Source organism: Limulus polyphemus, unplaced genomic scaffold, assembly GCF_000517525.1.
Source record: "Limulus polyphemus unplaced genomic scaffold, Limulus_polyphemus-2.1.2 Scaffold2023, whole genome shotgun sequence".
In the NCBI taxonomy this organism is placed as follows: domain Eukaryota; kingdom Metazoa; phylum Arthropoda; class Merostomata; order Xiphosura; family Limulidae; genus Limulus; species Limulus polyphemus.
In genome coordinates, this window is record NW_013667633.1 from 114,914 (window position 1) to 131,925 (window position 17,012).

The 17,012-nt window shown below is 32.4% G+C and overlaps 2 protein-coding genes across 2 annotated transcripts in view; one reads left to right on the forward strand and one right to left on the reverse strand.

Annotated features, from left to right (window-relative positions):
• The window catches only part of LOC106465697 (citron Rho-interacting kinase-like), a 75,135-nt gene extending 65,210 nt beyond the window's left edge, over window positions 1-9,925 (reverse strand). Inside the window, exons 1-3 of the mRNA XM_022393622.1 lie at window positions 9,727-9,925; window positions 3,358-3,533; window positions 1,112-1,356 (exon numbers count right to left, since the gene is read on the reverse strand). Coding sequence (XP_022249330.1) covers window positions 1,112-1,356; window positions 3,358-3,533; window positions 9,727-9,925 — 620 coding nt within the window. The remainder of the gene's footprint in view (window positions 1-1,111; window positions 1,357-3,357; window positions 3,534-9,726) is intronic.
• Window positions 9,926-11,443: 1,518 nt separating this feature from the next.
• LOC106465698 (bicaudal D-related protein homolog) overlaps window positions 11,444-17,012 on the forward strand; it is a 69,144-nt gene continuing 63,575 nt past the window's right edge. Inside the window, exon 1 of the mRNA XM_013925935.2 lies at window positions 11,444-12,122. Within this exon, the coding sequence (XP_013781389.1) occupies window positions 11,862-12,122 (261 nt within the window). The 5' untranslated portion in view covers window positions 11,444-11,861. The remainder of the gene's footprint in view (window positions 12,123-17,012) is intronic.

Sequence of the window (17,012 nt, forward strand, 5' to 3'; positions counted from 1 at the left end):
CTTCTATCCAATTAGCTAACTTATCCCTCACTCATATCTAAAACATATCTTTAATATATATATATCAAATCTTAAAAAAATAAAAACACTAACAGCAAAATAGAAAGAAAAAATATAGAATAACTTTCATATCAAGATAAGGTTCAATAAATACACTAATTCTGGTATTATTTATTCTCATAAAACTGAAGTGTAAACAATGTATCTGTTAATTGCCCTAGAGAGTGTACACAGAAAGTGTTTGTTCCACCTATATTTTGCCAAATTATACCATATTTCCACTTAAAAAATTTGTTAATGTCCTATGATTTATAAAGTTCTACCTTAATGAAAAAGTAGATTGTCTTATGAATAGTCAGCCATGTAGTGATAAAAAAAAAGAGGCCAAAAACCTAGTTTTCTGGTAACTACTGTCTGCCGCTAGACCTCTTTCGACAATTATGCTCAAACAGCATTAAAGAAACCTCAGGATCCCTTAATTCTCATTTAATACTATCATTATTTTCTTAACAGTTTACTGTTTATGTACTCGTGTTTAACACCAAATTATAGGGTATTTCAAAAAATAACTGAAATTGTTTTCCTGTGCAACTTTTTTTGTCTCTACTAAACCAATAAGATACATGTATAAGTGAGCTAAGGCATTGACTGTCACTTTTATAATAAATCCACATCTTAAAATGCAAGAGATATTTTGTGGTACTGAACAGATTCAAACCTGGCCCACCAGCTCCAAATAACAGGACTTTAACATAAGTCCAACCTGCACCCTTTACCAGCAGGAAAACTTGTTTTTCTTTTAAGTTGCAACAGAATGGTGATTATAAAACCTGGTCTTGATTTTAATACTAATCATATTATGTAAGGCATTGATCTTCATATTAATTCTAATGGCACAATTCCTTTTTTAAAAACTCACTAGTTTTCCTGTTACTCTAAATACAAACCAAGTAGGGCCTAACAAAACTTATAAATGTTATTTTACGTCTAAGACGTACATTTGTTACTTTAAACACTACCTGAGTTAAACAAACTTCAGTTAATTGTAAGTTCTATTAGTATTAATATAATAGAAATTCACTGACATTCTATTAGTGATCTGTGATCTCACCTGTGTACATAACCCATTGTGTGTAAGCTATAAATAGCAAGCACTAATTCAGTCAGATAGAACTTAGCCATACTCTCAGGTAAAAGGCTATCATGGCAATCCAAGAGGGACAACAGGTCACCACCAGGGTGAAACTCCATAACCAGATACAAATTTAAGTGATCTTGAAAAGCATACTGTAATCGAGTAATCCAAGAACTGGCAGCTTTCACCATGATATCTCTCTCTTCTTCATAAAAAGCTATCTGACAATTTTGAACAAACCATTAACATGTAGATGAAATTAAACCTTAACTTCACTCTCTCTGCAAATAAAAACAGTGATATACAAAAGCCTGATCTAGATGTACATTAGACAGACTCAAAAAACTAAAATTTATCCTGGTAGAAAACAAACAACTCTTTTACTGCAGTGCCTGATTTAAACATTATTTAAATAATTCTTACTATTAGCAAATATCTAATGTAGCAAATATCTAAATATCTAATGACAGCCACAGCTGAGATAAGCTAGGACTGAAAGTGATTGCAAAAAATATGCTTCAAATTCAGAGAATATGCACATAAACACACCTGGAAAACTATACTGTTATCTCCCTGAGTAATGTTCCATACATGTATGTTATATTAAACTTTAAATACTATTGCTGAAATTTAAATAGCTGAAAGGAAAGATTTATCACCTTTGACTTAAGTAAACATATGTAAACATTTAGATGCATAGTTATCTTAAATAGCTGGTATATTCATAATGCATAAAAACAAGTATTATATGATACAGTAGGCTACTACTTCATTATTGAAATCAGATGTTTCAAAAGTTCAACGTTACATGTAGCTACAAAACTCTGGTCTTACTCTCTAAGATCGTGAAAATCAAACAAATGTAAATTCTCTATATGTACCAGCTTTTCAAAATATGAAAAGGTCACAAATTATGAACAAGCTTTTTTCCAAGTGAACTTAAGTAACAATAAAGGTATGTGTTTTCTACAAGAATTACTCCTGCAAAGAGAGAGGCATATTAATGACTTCAATATCCACTTAGTCTAATATTCTATGTTACACTTACATATTATTTGTATAACCTGAAAAAGGATATTTCTGAGGTTTAACAGCCTTTTAGCACAAACAGGGCCATCATAATATCCCCAAATTCATAAGAAAACTTGACTGATTTTTATTTTGATGTAAGTCTTGAGCTTTGAAATATCACATAATGTAAAACATCCAGGAAATTTTACTTAAAATGTACTTTCAGAAAAATAAAAAAATAGTATGTAAAGATGCTTGGATGCTGCTTCATATATCCCAAAACTCAAACTTCAGGCATAAAACTTATTCAATATTTTAGTTTAGTTTATTTTACCATAAAATACATAACAAGTGATCTGTTTTTACTTTTTGGCTATTTAGATATGTTAATATATCTTTACTATTTCTCTTTTTATATTTCTGCTTTAATTTTTTTATCAATCACTATATTTACTTTCAGAAGTGTTAATATAAAGACCAAAATGTAGCAGAATCAAGATTGTTCAACTTAGTCACTTGAACATCCACTCTTTCTACCTCAGCTAAAAAACTTTTTCATTCATCAGTTTGTCCAAATGTAGCAAAAGGCTATTCAGCCAATCAAGATTGTTCAACTTAGTCACTTGAACATCCACTCTTTCTACCTCAGCTAAAAAACTTTTTCATTCATCAGTTTGTCCAAATGTAGCAGAAGGCTATTCAGCCAATCAAGATTGTTCAACTTAGTCACTTGAACATCCACTCTTTCTACCTTGACTAAAAACCTTTTCATTCATCAGTTTGTCCAAATGTAGCAGAAGGCTATTCAGCCAATCAAGATTGTTCAACTTAGTCACTTGAACATCCACTCTTTCTACCTTGACTAAAAACCTTTTCATTCATCAGTTTGTCCAACAAAAACATGGCAGTTAATTGTAAAATCTGTTTTCAAAATTGATTACAGTAAGAGAGAAGTAATGTTATTTATAAAAGAGCATGTGTCTAAGTTTCTGAAGATTATAATTACACAGTTATGATGTTAGATAAATGTGTAGGTGCAAAAATTAATTAAAAACAAAAGATTTATAGGGTTTCTTATTTTTGTCTTTAATTACATAGCTATGTAGTTTGGTGTACGTAAAATGTAAAAAAAAAATACTTTGATTGTAGCAGAATTTTTTTGAAGTTTTTATTCCATATAATAAGACTAGGTATAAATAGTAGAATCCTACATTTTGCTGGGACAAAATTTCAGCTTTACTTAGAACTTTCATAGCATACACATCCCCTGTTTGCTTCTCTCTCACAACTTGCACTTCACCAAAATGACCCCGTCCAATGATCTTTTTCATTTCAAAGTCAGCAACATTGACACGAAGAAGCCTTAGTTCTTGTATGTTTTCTCGAACTGCAGACAGATCATGAAATGAACCAAACCAAAAATACTTTACAAGCTTACACATCCAGATTATAAGCTTTATTATAAACAGATATATGTTGTTTCTTTTTAGGAATTAACAACAAATACATTTTTAAAGATATAACATCAATTTTATATGTAAATAAACCACCATTTATATAATGTTTTCCTGCAAAAAATGCAACTACAAAGAGCTATTTCTAACTCCATGTGATTGCTTAAATACTGCCAAACAAAATGAATAATCAGTTTTGTAGATAGAGTTATGCAATTGTCTCAATTACCGATAAACATCACATACAATAATTAGTGTCATGCAAAGTAATAAGCAAATCAAAATTATGATTCAATGGATTAATGTCACTAATACAGTAAACTAATTAAAATATTTCCATTATGATTTCTCATTATTACTTTTGAATAATTCAAGTGTGTTCAGTTTAATCGATCAGTGTTATGACTCATAAAAATAATCAACTAAGTGAATAAATTTTTCTGATTATTTCAACTATTGAATATCCAAGTAATCAAAATACTAGCATTATGATTTTTCCTCATTATTTTCAGTTAGTTCAAATTTGTTCAGCTTAATAAATTAGTCTGATGAACAATGAAGGAGAAGGCTTGGGCTTGAGCTATTCCCTTAGTCAAAAATTTCTAATATTTATGCCAAAAAATATATACGATGAAAAGTCATATTTAGATAGATGAGTACTTATTTCTAATCTGAACTGCTGTGAAACAATAAAAAATACATTTATTTTTGTTATTTACTCAGTAACCATTATAATATACAAGGAAGACATTTACAGCTTTATTTTAACCTTTCAACTGTGAATACTCTTTGTTTAATGACCAAATACAATCTACACATGGAAGATAAATATTGATGTTACAACTCAATTTCTCATCCAGCCAATTACTATAACTATATCTAGAACTCAAAAACTTTTGATTTATTTTCAGTAAGTTATTTTTATGAATTTTTGATAATAATGGTCAACCATTATTTTTTTTTCAAAAATACAGGGGGCTCTCTGAGTATTGATTTAGTGAAACACAACCCCTATTCCAGAATTCCTATATATCATATTACTATGCTTAACATTTTTCATAGGATATATGTTTGTGTATATATATATACACACTACTTGAAATAAGATTAAATTGAGATCAATTTATAAATAATTAGAAAAAATTAAAGAAAAAAATGATCTCACACTGTATTATATAACAACTTTTAAAACTATAAGTATTTTAATCAATGATATGAATATCAAATTATTTTTTGTTCACTATATTTGTAGAGGTCTTTCTTTATGCAGATTGATAGTGAACCCCCCTTCTTCAAAAAATTTTGGATGTGCCCATTCCTTCTCGACTGACTCACCAGAAAAAATTATTCAGCGACACGAGAACAACAATAAATTCAAATGCAATAAAATGGATGGAAATTTGTTTCTATTATAAAAAAATGTTCAAAATTTAATTTATTTCCCTCAGATGCACCCCTCAAATTGTTGCACTCTAGGCTCAAGCCTTGAAAAGCCTACTGGTTAATACACTCCTGTTTGCACCCAATACATAATGTAAGATTGCTTTAATACAAAAAAAGTTACAGCTATTTAATATTTCTTTTTCATTATCTGTTCAAAGAAAATGTTGATTGTTGAATGGCATGCTTATTTGTCTGCATTTATTGAGATCATTAGACATGAATTAATAAAACTCTAACAATATATAACACTGTCATGTCTTTAATCTATTTAAATGAACAGGATTCCTACATAATTACGACTCACTCTAGCTAGAAAGGAAGCACTGAATAGGGAAAAAATGTCTGGCTGTCATCCCATGCCACTTCAATACAACAAAGTACAATATATTGTTCCATTAACAGAGTTCACAGCATCCATGTGTGTTTCTATAGTTTCTTCCAACCTATACTGTGAAAGTTCATGTATTCCTTACCTGGAAATGTATTTCAAATAGATACTTACCTCTGTTACCATGAAGAGTTAGTACCTCGCATGCAAATCTTGTATGATTTCCTGCAAATGCCAAAGTCTTGAACAGACTCCCATGCCTACAGGTGTCTACATGTATTGCATCAACTTATGACATAATCATCATAATGTTGTAACCCTCCACCAATAGGAAGGCAACACAACCTCCAGGTGCATTAATCCTCATGAATACTAGCACATCATCATAAGACACATTATTTACATGGCAAATAAAATGCACTGAAAGTGGGGAGGAAGAGCAGAAAGGTGGCACAGAGAGGTATGTATCTATCTGAAATACATTTTCAGGTAAGGAATATGTTAACTTCAGAAATGTTACTTACATTTCTGCACAGCTAAAAACTAAAATCTCACACTGAAAATGGTGAAGGGGCTGGTGCTCATCAATTATAAAGATGAGCTCCTTTCTGAAATAGCAACAGAAAGGGAAAGACTGTGGGGTATGGCTTCCATGGGACTGGGGATTGCCTAGTGGAGCATCACCCTCTGGGAGACCACATCCTTCTTAAGCAGGAAATACTCTTTGCTCACTTTATTGTTAGTTATCCATTCACATATTACATTTACACCACAGACAGATTTAAGTAAAAGATACTGAGTATATCCAGAGTTAGTGGTAATATAATGCAAATGTGGGCAAAATGTGAGAATGTGTAGTGTGGCCAGAGCATTAGGCTTTTCTGTCTTGAAGAAACACTTATATGAGATAGACATCGTAATGACAAGTGGAGGGAGGAGGAGCTCTCACCTGTGTCCCAAGGCAAATTCAAGCCCCATTCAGTTGGACATGTCCACTAGGAACTACTTGGAAGGTACTATAGTGAAGTGTCCTGTGCTACACTTCCAGAGAACACCACAGCCCTATATCTCAAATGATGAGTGGACCCAACTGATCTCTTACTAGAGGAACAGAACCACTTCCAGAGGAACCTCTCCATATTGACATTCCCAGCAGCTTGGGACTGTGGAAGTAGAGGTTTTCTTGTGCTCCACCAGAGGAACAGTGAGAAGAAATAGGCATTGGGGAGAATATCAGTGTGCTTGGGCCACTATAATCAGGCACAATCATCTGGAATTGGATCCTAACCAAAAGGCAATGCAATGGGTTAATATGACTAAAGACAGCAAGTGAATGCCAGGTGTAAGGGCAGAACTACCTCTGGTGTTGTCTGTTGTTGTAACAGGTGCAAAAATGGACATGTAAATTATAGAAATATGATACCAAAGCAGTCTTGCAGAAAACCCCATCTCAACAGTGGGCACCGAACAGAGGTGAATGGGTTTAACATTCTTTCCTGCTCAATGCAGATTTAGGGTAAATATTCCCAATAAGACAAAACCAGGCACTTGATTTGTTCCAGTGACACCAAGCATAAGGAACTTAGGTGTACTTTCATGTAACATTTAATTTGGTGAGTCTTACCTCCTTCTGTTCATTTTTGTTGGTGAGGAACTTGCAACATGTTGGAATGTGTACAAAAATCACATTATGCATATAGAGGTGTCATGACACATATAAATGCCATGGAGTTGGCTGAAAAACATAATTAGGAAAACTCTCCATATTAGCAAATGAAAGCATAAGCCAGATGAAAACATAAGGGGCTAAAGTTAGGCCAAAGGCATGACCATTGACGACATACCAGAGAAATGGTGGGACACAGAACAAATAAGAATGTGAAGGAAGGCATTTGAAATGCCTACCTTATTTAAACTCAACCCAGGAGACTGGGTCCAATTCAGAATGAAAAAAATCATCCAACTGGAATTGGAGAACAATGAGAAGGTGATTCAGAGATGAGAAGTCAATGACAAGATGGCAAACCTCTGACTTCATGGGGACAACAAAAAAAGAGAGGAATAAAAGCCCTGAGTAGGGTGAGAGACAGGTTCTATAGTTCCGACTACCAACAAAGAGGACACTATGTATTGAAGATGATGAAGAAATATAGGAACAGTGGGAAGAAGATAGGAAAGAAGACAGTGAGAAAAAATGAAGTGGAGTATGAAGAGAGAGAAATTATGAGAAAGAACTTTTCGATTCCCAGAATTGCTGGAGATGGAAGAACAGAGGATGGTAAAGTGGGATATGCAGGCACCAACACGATCAGAGCCCAGGATCAGTTCCAGAAAAAATTAACCACTGAGAGCTGTGACAGCTAGCCATGCAGGAGGGAGAACAACAAACAGAAGCAAGAGAACGAGAAACAAAAGAGGGGTAGCCCGACATAAATCCTAAAGATGAGTGACAGACAGAGGTACTTGTTGACCAGAGAGTTGGAAAATCAAGGAAACACTAGAAGATTCTTAAAATAGAGACAGGTGAGGAAGAAATGGAAATCAAAGTATCAAACAAAGATTAATAGGTGGCTCCCACAAAACTACTGGGGTCATAATGAAGAACCTCAGTGAGGAGGTGAAGAATGGAGATATATAAAAGGAGCTAGGTAATGACAAAAAAATGAACAGGTAGTTGGAATGAAAGATAGAGTACAAAGAGGAGCACCCCAAACAGAAAGAAGAGAGATAATAGTCTGTGAATCAAGAAACATAAAAGGGCCATGACCTAAAGTCATAGCAAAGGTGTCGCAAAGACAAGTAGGAAATGAAAGATGTGGGACAATGTGTAGTGGGGACAGAAGGAGCAAATGAAGTGAAACAATCAAGAAGACATTACGATACACAGGTAAAAAATAATAATATAAAATACTTGATTCATGAGCATAGCAAACAGAAAAAGAAAGAAGAGCCAGAAACAAAGGCTAAATGAAATAATTCTGGCCAAACTCATCAACAGGCAAGACAGGCTCCACAGAAAGCAAAGAAACAAAACAATTAGGAACCTGAAATGTAAAAAAAAAAATAGGCAAAAGAGAACCAACCACCTGATCCATGAAAATAGGAACATATCATAAATTAACTTGTTGGGACATCCTGGTTCATCACAGTTCAATAAGATTGTGGGAGTTCAATTATCCACAATGCCAAAAGTACCTTACCATGGAGTGAAATCCAAGATCAGTCACATACAGGTGTGTTTTCTACTAAGTGAGTTAAAGAGTTAACAGAATTTCAGGTTCATGAACAGATAAAGTGCCTCCAGTCACCAATGAGTCAGTTGGAGTAAATGCCTGGAAAGGAATGTCTGGTCCTTGGAACATTTTTCTTTTAATATATATTACCTAGCATACATTTTTGAAAGTAGCCTAAAGTAGAAATGTGATGGCTAGAGAAAACAAAGTTGCAATCAGGTGAATGGAACAAAAGTGCAACAGGGACAAATGCAATGTAGTACTAAAGAAAGAAAGGTAGTTGACTAAGGCAACTAGAAATTAAAAAAAAAAAGGATAAAAACCACATCTAAACACAGGCAGAGCTGAGGAGAGAATGTGTTTCCAATCAGGTGCTAGTGCTGATGAGCATTACTCTGCATGGAAGTTGTGTAGCCCTCCTACTGGTGGAGGACTACATCATTATGATGATTACATAATATTTTCAATAAAATTAAATTGTATAACTTCATACACTCATATAAAACTCTTTTATTACTATTTGAAAACAAACAAAAAATATGTGGTTAAAAATGCTTAGACTTAATGGGTAAGCTTGATTTTATGTGCTGATGATGGGTTCTAATAAATATGGATGAGTATTTCAAAAACAGACACAACTGAACATGGTAAGTAGTTCATGCTTGCAGTCAGCTCAAGGAATATTTATAAATTATATGTATGGTCACAATATGGTGGACAGAAAGTGCATCAGGGCTGATCACTTTACCCAAGGCAGAGTGTGTTGACTCTATCATATAAAAATAATCAATTATGTGAATGTATTTAATTAATGAGCCCAACATTTCTGAAGTATATAATTTTTTATTCGTGATTAACTTCAGTATACACAAGAAATATATAGAAGACTCATTGACATTAAAGTAATGAAATATTCTGATGAAATTCTTTTAGAAATATAATTATTAACACTAATAATATCACAATTTTACATACTCCCTTGTTTGAAAATAATAAGAATTATTTAACAATAATTGATACCTATTTTTGTTCAATGAACAAGAAATTAGCTGAAACATATATTATCCAACCTCCTTTTCTGTACATGATTAATATTTTGTTTTGCAGTAAAATTTTACTTACATTTTTCCACAAATGAAGATATCTGCTTATCTTTCCTCATTTGTTCATTATTACATATATCATATAAAGTCACAAATGCATCTAAAAGAACCTCTCTGTTCATCAGATGGCAATGAGGTATGCACAGGTTAGACCTTCTCAAAATGAGTTGGTTGAGCTTAGTGGACCGACTTGCAATTGTCTCTGTTGGTTTTTCCATTGTCACTGCATTTAATAGCCTATCTAATGCAAAAAAAAAGTTGGAGAAAATATAAAATATTTCATTTAAAATATAATATTCAAATGTTTTATTGTCTTTCAATATCACATAAAATTAATTTCAACCTACTAAATATTAAGTGCCAGTAAATAAGTTCCAGCACTCAATCAATGAATTACTTCTTTTAACATAAAATACATTACATTCTCACTCTCATTATCAGACTCATGTCATGATAATTAAAATTTATATGCGTCCATTCACCAAATACGTTTATTTATCTGTCTTTGTTTTAAACCTTCAGTACAACTTGCAAATATCATAACTATTACGGGCACTAAGTTAGTAGTTACCATTCCTCTTAACAACTAGCAGTAGTAGTAATGGCATTACTTTAAAATTCATTCACTTTGTCTATTAATTACACTTACAATTGCATTTAGAATTAGATCGATCGTTTGCAGTGACATAATAATTACTATTATAACTAGTATATATGATCGAAACTAAGGGTTAGTATTATTATCAGCAAATATATTATAAATTAAACCTATATTATAGCCTATAGGTCTAAACTACAGCAATTGGCCTATATTTTACACTATATTATTTAATAGTAATACTGTACCGTATGGGTAGGCTTAAAAATAATATACGAAAATCCCCAGATTCGATTAAGCTTATTAACAAGTTATAATATAACTTAAAAGGGTATTGATTATAAGACAATTAAATTTATTTTTATTTATATACATGGTTAAAATTCATAAGCATACCTTAAATTCAGTCTAGACTTATATCGAAATTAAATCTGTTTTTAATATTTCTGTAAAATGAAAACAATATAATAAAATATTAATCGAGATAGTGTCGATGTCATTATTTTAAATAAGTTTTAATTTATTAGTAACAGAAGGTTTTTGAACGTGGCCACTTCACGAGAGATCTAACGGAAGTTTAACAATTGGACAATAAAATGAAATTATGATTGGCTACAAGTAATAAACGTCATCAAAAGTTATGTGCTGGTTCTCTTAGTATACAAACATCGTTTACTATAACATAACTAATACATAACAAGGGCCCATCATATGGCGTAGCTAGCGTACGTCTCTCTCCTTGTCCTCCCCCCCCCTCCAATAAATAAATAAATAATCTATGGTTGTCTCTGGAGTTGGAGGCGTATGACCGTTTTCTGTAAACTTCTAGAAGCCCGGCCCCATTAGATCACACCTCTGAAAATCCTAGACCCGCCAGCAAACATTTATTTAAATATTTTGAATGTTTACATAAGTATGAACAAACGTTTGCATACTCAATAACTACTATTTCTTTTATGTTATTTTTTTCTTCCTTTTTTCGTTTTTCCTTATAAAAATGTCATTTGAATTACTAAAATCCCTGTCGGAACACTTCACCAGGTAACATCTATGACGTATAAAAGTGTGCCATACTTTTCTACGTCATTGGGTAACACATGGTTTCCCAGCACAGGTATAAACACCAGAGCGAGGTCTGAAATAGGTGAGTAATACACGAGCGATAGACGCTAAATCTATCATACTGAAACCTTATTGTTTACAGTGTAACAATTATGTAAGTCTAACATAATTTCTTTGGGTTCAATCCAAATATCTGAAGAAACAATTTTAAAACTGGAACCTTTATTTAAATAATTCGTGTATACTTTGTTGCAAACATACCAAGATTGAAAAGAGGCTATTAATCGTGTACATTAGTATCTGGTAATCAGTGTTTCCCCTTTTTCTTTTTTACTTCTCTCTCTTTTGAATTTTAATGCTAATTTCCGACCAAAAGAAGAAAAATAAAGTAACGTTTCCATGACTAACTTTGAGACATTGAAAGAAATAATTTATTTCATTGCTACCAGCACTGAATCGTTGTGTTAAGTTATATCTGTTGTTCAGATATAACAATGTGTGCTTGTCGATTAGAAAAAATGCAGCAAACTTCGGCAAATTACCACACTTTGTATGGGGACTTAGAAGAATATATAAAAGAAATGGAAAATAGGACTCAAAATGCTCCAGTATGTGATGATGTGTATGCACAGCTTTCTCAAAAAGAACAAGATCTTATTTTGGCCGCTCAACTAGGAAAGGCACTCCTCGAAAAAAATGAAGAACTTAGTCTGATAAACGAGAAATTAACAGAAAACTATTCCAGAAAACTTGAGGTAAGGAAAACATTTTAAAATTAATTCTGTTGTAACATATAACCTCTCGCGAAAGAAACTATTGCCAAAGTTTGAGACTCTATAGTAAATAATGATTGGTTTAATTAGTTCCTTCAGTTAGATAGTATTTCAGCTATGGTGACTTGAAATTTATGAATTAAATAAGATGCTTAAAATACAAATCAATCGAAAAATACAGTAAATAGTTTGTGGTGTCACTATAATATGTAGAAGCTACCATGTTTATAGAAATAGTGTCGTAATATCTGTATTCATATAATATAAAGCTTTGTTAAGCATTTCAATACAATTGTAATGTATTAACAAACAAGTTCTTAGCCCTATCCGAAAACTACACATACGTAATCTCTACTTCTACAGCAGATCACTGATAACGCAGGAATTATCGATACATCTAAAAAAATAATCTAATTGATCATTATTAGTCATAGTCACACGAAAATTGTTTTTAGGAAATTACACGTAAATTATATCGCTTTAACTTACCTACTTTAAATATAACATGACTTTTTCTATAATATAATATACTCTAGCGAACAAAACTGAAACTAGTTATCTTTGACCGTAATGACATAAGTGTAGAGGAAATATGAAATATATCACGCAGTTTATCTGATTGTGGTATCATAACGATTGTCATTGTGGGCGTACTACCACAAACTAATTTTGTACTATGTGAATTTTTATTTAAGTAGTAAAATATACGTAACTTTTAAAGGATTTTAAGAAAAGGTATAACAGATACATTCTTTATATAGCATACAACTTCCCGCCAATGTTGAAAAAACAGACTATATATATATATATATATATATATATATTAATTGTAGTGATTACTTAGCGAAATCGAACTTTTATGTGGAGTTCAAATGAGTTTTATGTTTGCTGTGATTATACCTTTTCACACACACAAAAAGTTTTACTATGTAATATTTACTTTCGTTTTTGTTTTTTTTAATTCGAGTCTTCTTAGTTTATCATGTTATTATGCCAATTTCAAAGCCTGCTATATGATATTGTTCTGAAAATATTGTGAAAGCATTTAAAAATTACTAGATCCTCCCCTATTTTCAATCTGTCCGTTCTTAAGTGCATTCGTTAATTATTGGTTTTCCAGTTCAAAAGAAAAAAAAAATGGCGTGAAACAGTTTTAGTCAGCGCAAAGTCTAAGCTGTTGACTGAAACACGGTTGTTTGAAACAAGTCGGAAGTCTTCGTCATATTTATCATGGCTATACTTTCAATGAAAATGCCTTGTGGGTTTAGGCTTACATAATTATCTTTTTATTGTTTCATTATTGTTCATTTACAAGATGGTTATCACTGTCAAAAATCAATTGCATTAGTTTTGTTTTCGTCAGAAGTTTAATTTATATTGATGTATGTGGGAATGTTTTTACATCCCATCATCCTACCAGTAAGCTTTTCTATATACCTTATCATCCTACGAAATAATAAAGATTATTTTAATAATTGAAACATTATGCTATTAGAAAAAGGTTTTAAAGCATTGTGTAATTAGACGTACGGGTTTCTTTCGAAAGCGAGTTCGTTTAAGAATTTTGATTATTGTTTCAACGAAAGATTGTTTTGAAAGAATCCACAAAGACTAAGTCATCTTCCTAGCAAATTCTCCGCTGGTGTACATTTTGACCTCCTTCTTGGTTGAATATATTCTGACCTTTATTTAAGCTATTAATGTCTTTATTGTTTCATATTATGCCAGTTAATTTTAAACAATGCATAAAAATTATGCTATATCCAACTGTAAGTGAATATTGAGTCTAAACTAATATGCCAACAATCCTACAACTTTTGATGATCGTCTGGTTAAATCTTAGCATAGTTACTCGATCTCACAACAGATTCAAGGCTTGAGTTGAGGGGAATTAACCGGGGCACCGTTCCTGTTGTAAAAAATTGCTGTGAAAATGCTGCAGTTGTTAGAAATTTTTATGAAAACGTTCCTGTTATAGAATGTCCAAGGAAATACGTAAATTTAAAGATAAGTTATCACCATCTTACAAAATTCATATCGTTTATGCAGGCCTATTTCATTGTAGGCCCACTTTGCGACATGTCATTCCTCAACATTTGAGTTACTTTTCTGTGTTGACATACATTGTGACGTCATCGAATAATCGAAATAAGATACTGTCGGTTCCCAAATCCTCCTCATGAGGGCTGTGAAACTGAGCTATACTTGATAACTTTACACAACTTAAGCCCTGCAGAGATTCTAGAACACAGTATGTGAAAGAACAGGTGTAGTGATTTGATACAAGTAAAAAGAAAGCGACAAGACATACTATGAAATTGAAATGCAAAATATACACTTTATTTGTTGGAGAAAACTGAAGATGAAAACTGATTTTCTAGTGGAAGTACTAACACAAAATATTGAAATTAAATCAGTTGAAGAAGTATTAACCGTATTTAAATAAAATTAAAGAATAAAACAGAGTTTAATAAAATATTATAAAAGTTCAAATACGCTATACTAAAACTGAGGTTCTGTCTCAGCCTTGAGCAAAAGCGATTAAACTGAGACAGAATTTTACGGGAGAGTTTTGACCGTTTCAAGTCAGAAAAGAATCTCTTTGAAACTTCAAATCTGTGTCCACAATTCACTTCGCTTTCTCGCTGCATCTGATCAATCATAAAATTGGCTCATAAGAATCTGGAAATATTTCTGCTTCGAATTACAGAGGTAAAACAACACAACTATCCTATAAAACACTAAATGACGCCTGTAATCGGACACTGTTACAGAAAGTAGCAAAATGATCTGAATTTAGCACATGACAGTCTGTGTGTTCAGGATGTTCGAAATCAGAAGCTAGAAAAAAATTACAATTTTGTAAACATGAAATATACATCGTACAAGAGAGTGGGATATGCGATATTTGTATATTACAATAATATATTTTACATTGTCATTTAATAATTATTTTGTTTGTTTCTTTGTTGTTAAGCGCAAATCTACAGTGGGCTGTCTGTGCTGTGCTCACTACGGGTATCAAATCCCTGTTTTTAGCATTATAAACCTTCAGACTTGCCGCTGAGCCACTGGAGTTTCATTTCACAACCTAATATACTTGGGGAAAAGTATATAGCACCTACATGATTAAAGGTTCTTTATATAGAAATCTTCATGAGATATCATAAGAAATTTGACTGATTTAACGAATGAATTAGATGAGAGACTTTATCCTTACTAAGTTGAGAGGTGTTTGTTATGTGATAGTAAACTTTTATAGTAAGATATATTCTTTCTCTGGTAACAAGATAAACAACAATCCCATTACGGAAGGAAGCCCTAAAACAATCTTTCCGAAGCTGTACTGCTGCAAAAGATACGTGAAGGACTTACTGTGTGAGGCTAATTTAGTTCTTCTCACTAAAGCCAGAAACCCCACAATTATGATATACATGATATAAACTATGACATTACAAGCCAACACTAAAGTCATGGTTTATTATACTTTTTGCGATACTTTTCCCACAGTGACTGATGACCCATTGATTCTTGTTTAATTTGTAATTTCAACCCAGTAGATTCAGAGGTTTAAAGGTTTAATATATGTTTAACAAGTGTGTGGAGTTTTTGATCTTCAAAAAGTGTTTTATTTATTTATTTACCTTCAAAACTTGAAATCGAGAAGAACAATACAAGATTGATACTGATAAAACGTTTTCTCAAAATAGTGCTCTGCTGGCAAGTTAAATAAATACCTAACAATTTACTGCACTTTTCTGTACGCGTATTGCTTTATACAGAAACACTTTATCGTACATGTTAACATATTTTGTTTAAGCACTGAATCTTTATACACTTACCCTATCTAAGATGTCGTAAGTCAATGAATGATATTTGCTGAACTGAATAGCGAGTACCAGTATGAAGTACGAGTAGAATGGAAATTAGATAATAACAATGTGAAGTATCTAGCGGTGTGTGTGTGAAAGTTCATGCGTAACAGTTGCTCAGATACAATCTAGGTGACATATGCTGAACATAATGTAAATCGATGATAATGATAATAGTGTCGTGCACATGTCTTAATATGACTTAATATAAGTTTTAAGGCCTGACGGTTAGGGCATTCGCTTCGCAATCTGGGCATCGCGAGTTCGAATCACGTCACTGAACATGCATACCCTTTCAGTCATGAAGGCGTTGTAATGTTTAGGTCAGTCCCACTTTTCGTTGGTAAAAGAATGGCCCAAGAGTTGGTGGTGGGTGATGTTCACTAGCTGCCTTCCCTCTAGTCTACGACTTCTAGATTAAGGAAGCAGCAAGCGCAGATAGCCCTCGAATGGCTTTGCGCGAAATTCAAGAAACATTTTACAAAATACTCATGTTATCATGTTCTCGCCTATGCTTACTTATCATGGTTTACTGAATAACTGAAGTCAAACTAAAAATATCTTCAGTTGTTATTGACTTATTGAAATGTATTGCGTTATCTAAACCTCAGTAATGCTTTTTTGACATAACATATTAAGTATTAAAATGTTTTCTACCAACAGTTATTCATAAATATGACTATTTCCTATTGAGATTGACCAAATATTGTATTATATTGGAAAATAAAACTCGTTATACATATATATATGACTTTATGAAAACATACGTATTCAGTTTTTAGGATTGAGTTTCAAACAATATTCTAATATGCAAGACATCTCGCTAAAGATCTTGCGTTGATCCAGTCAAGATAAAATAGATTTTGCGTTGATCCAGTCAAGATAAAATAGATTTAGTTAATACGTGTTATTGGGAATGACCACTTTGTTTCGTTTGTTGGTTTATGTATTTATTTTAGAACAAAGCTACATTCGGCTATCTGCTACGTCCACCGGGGGG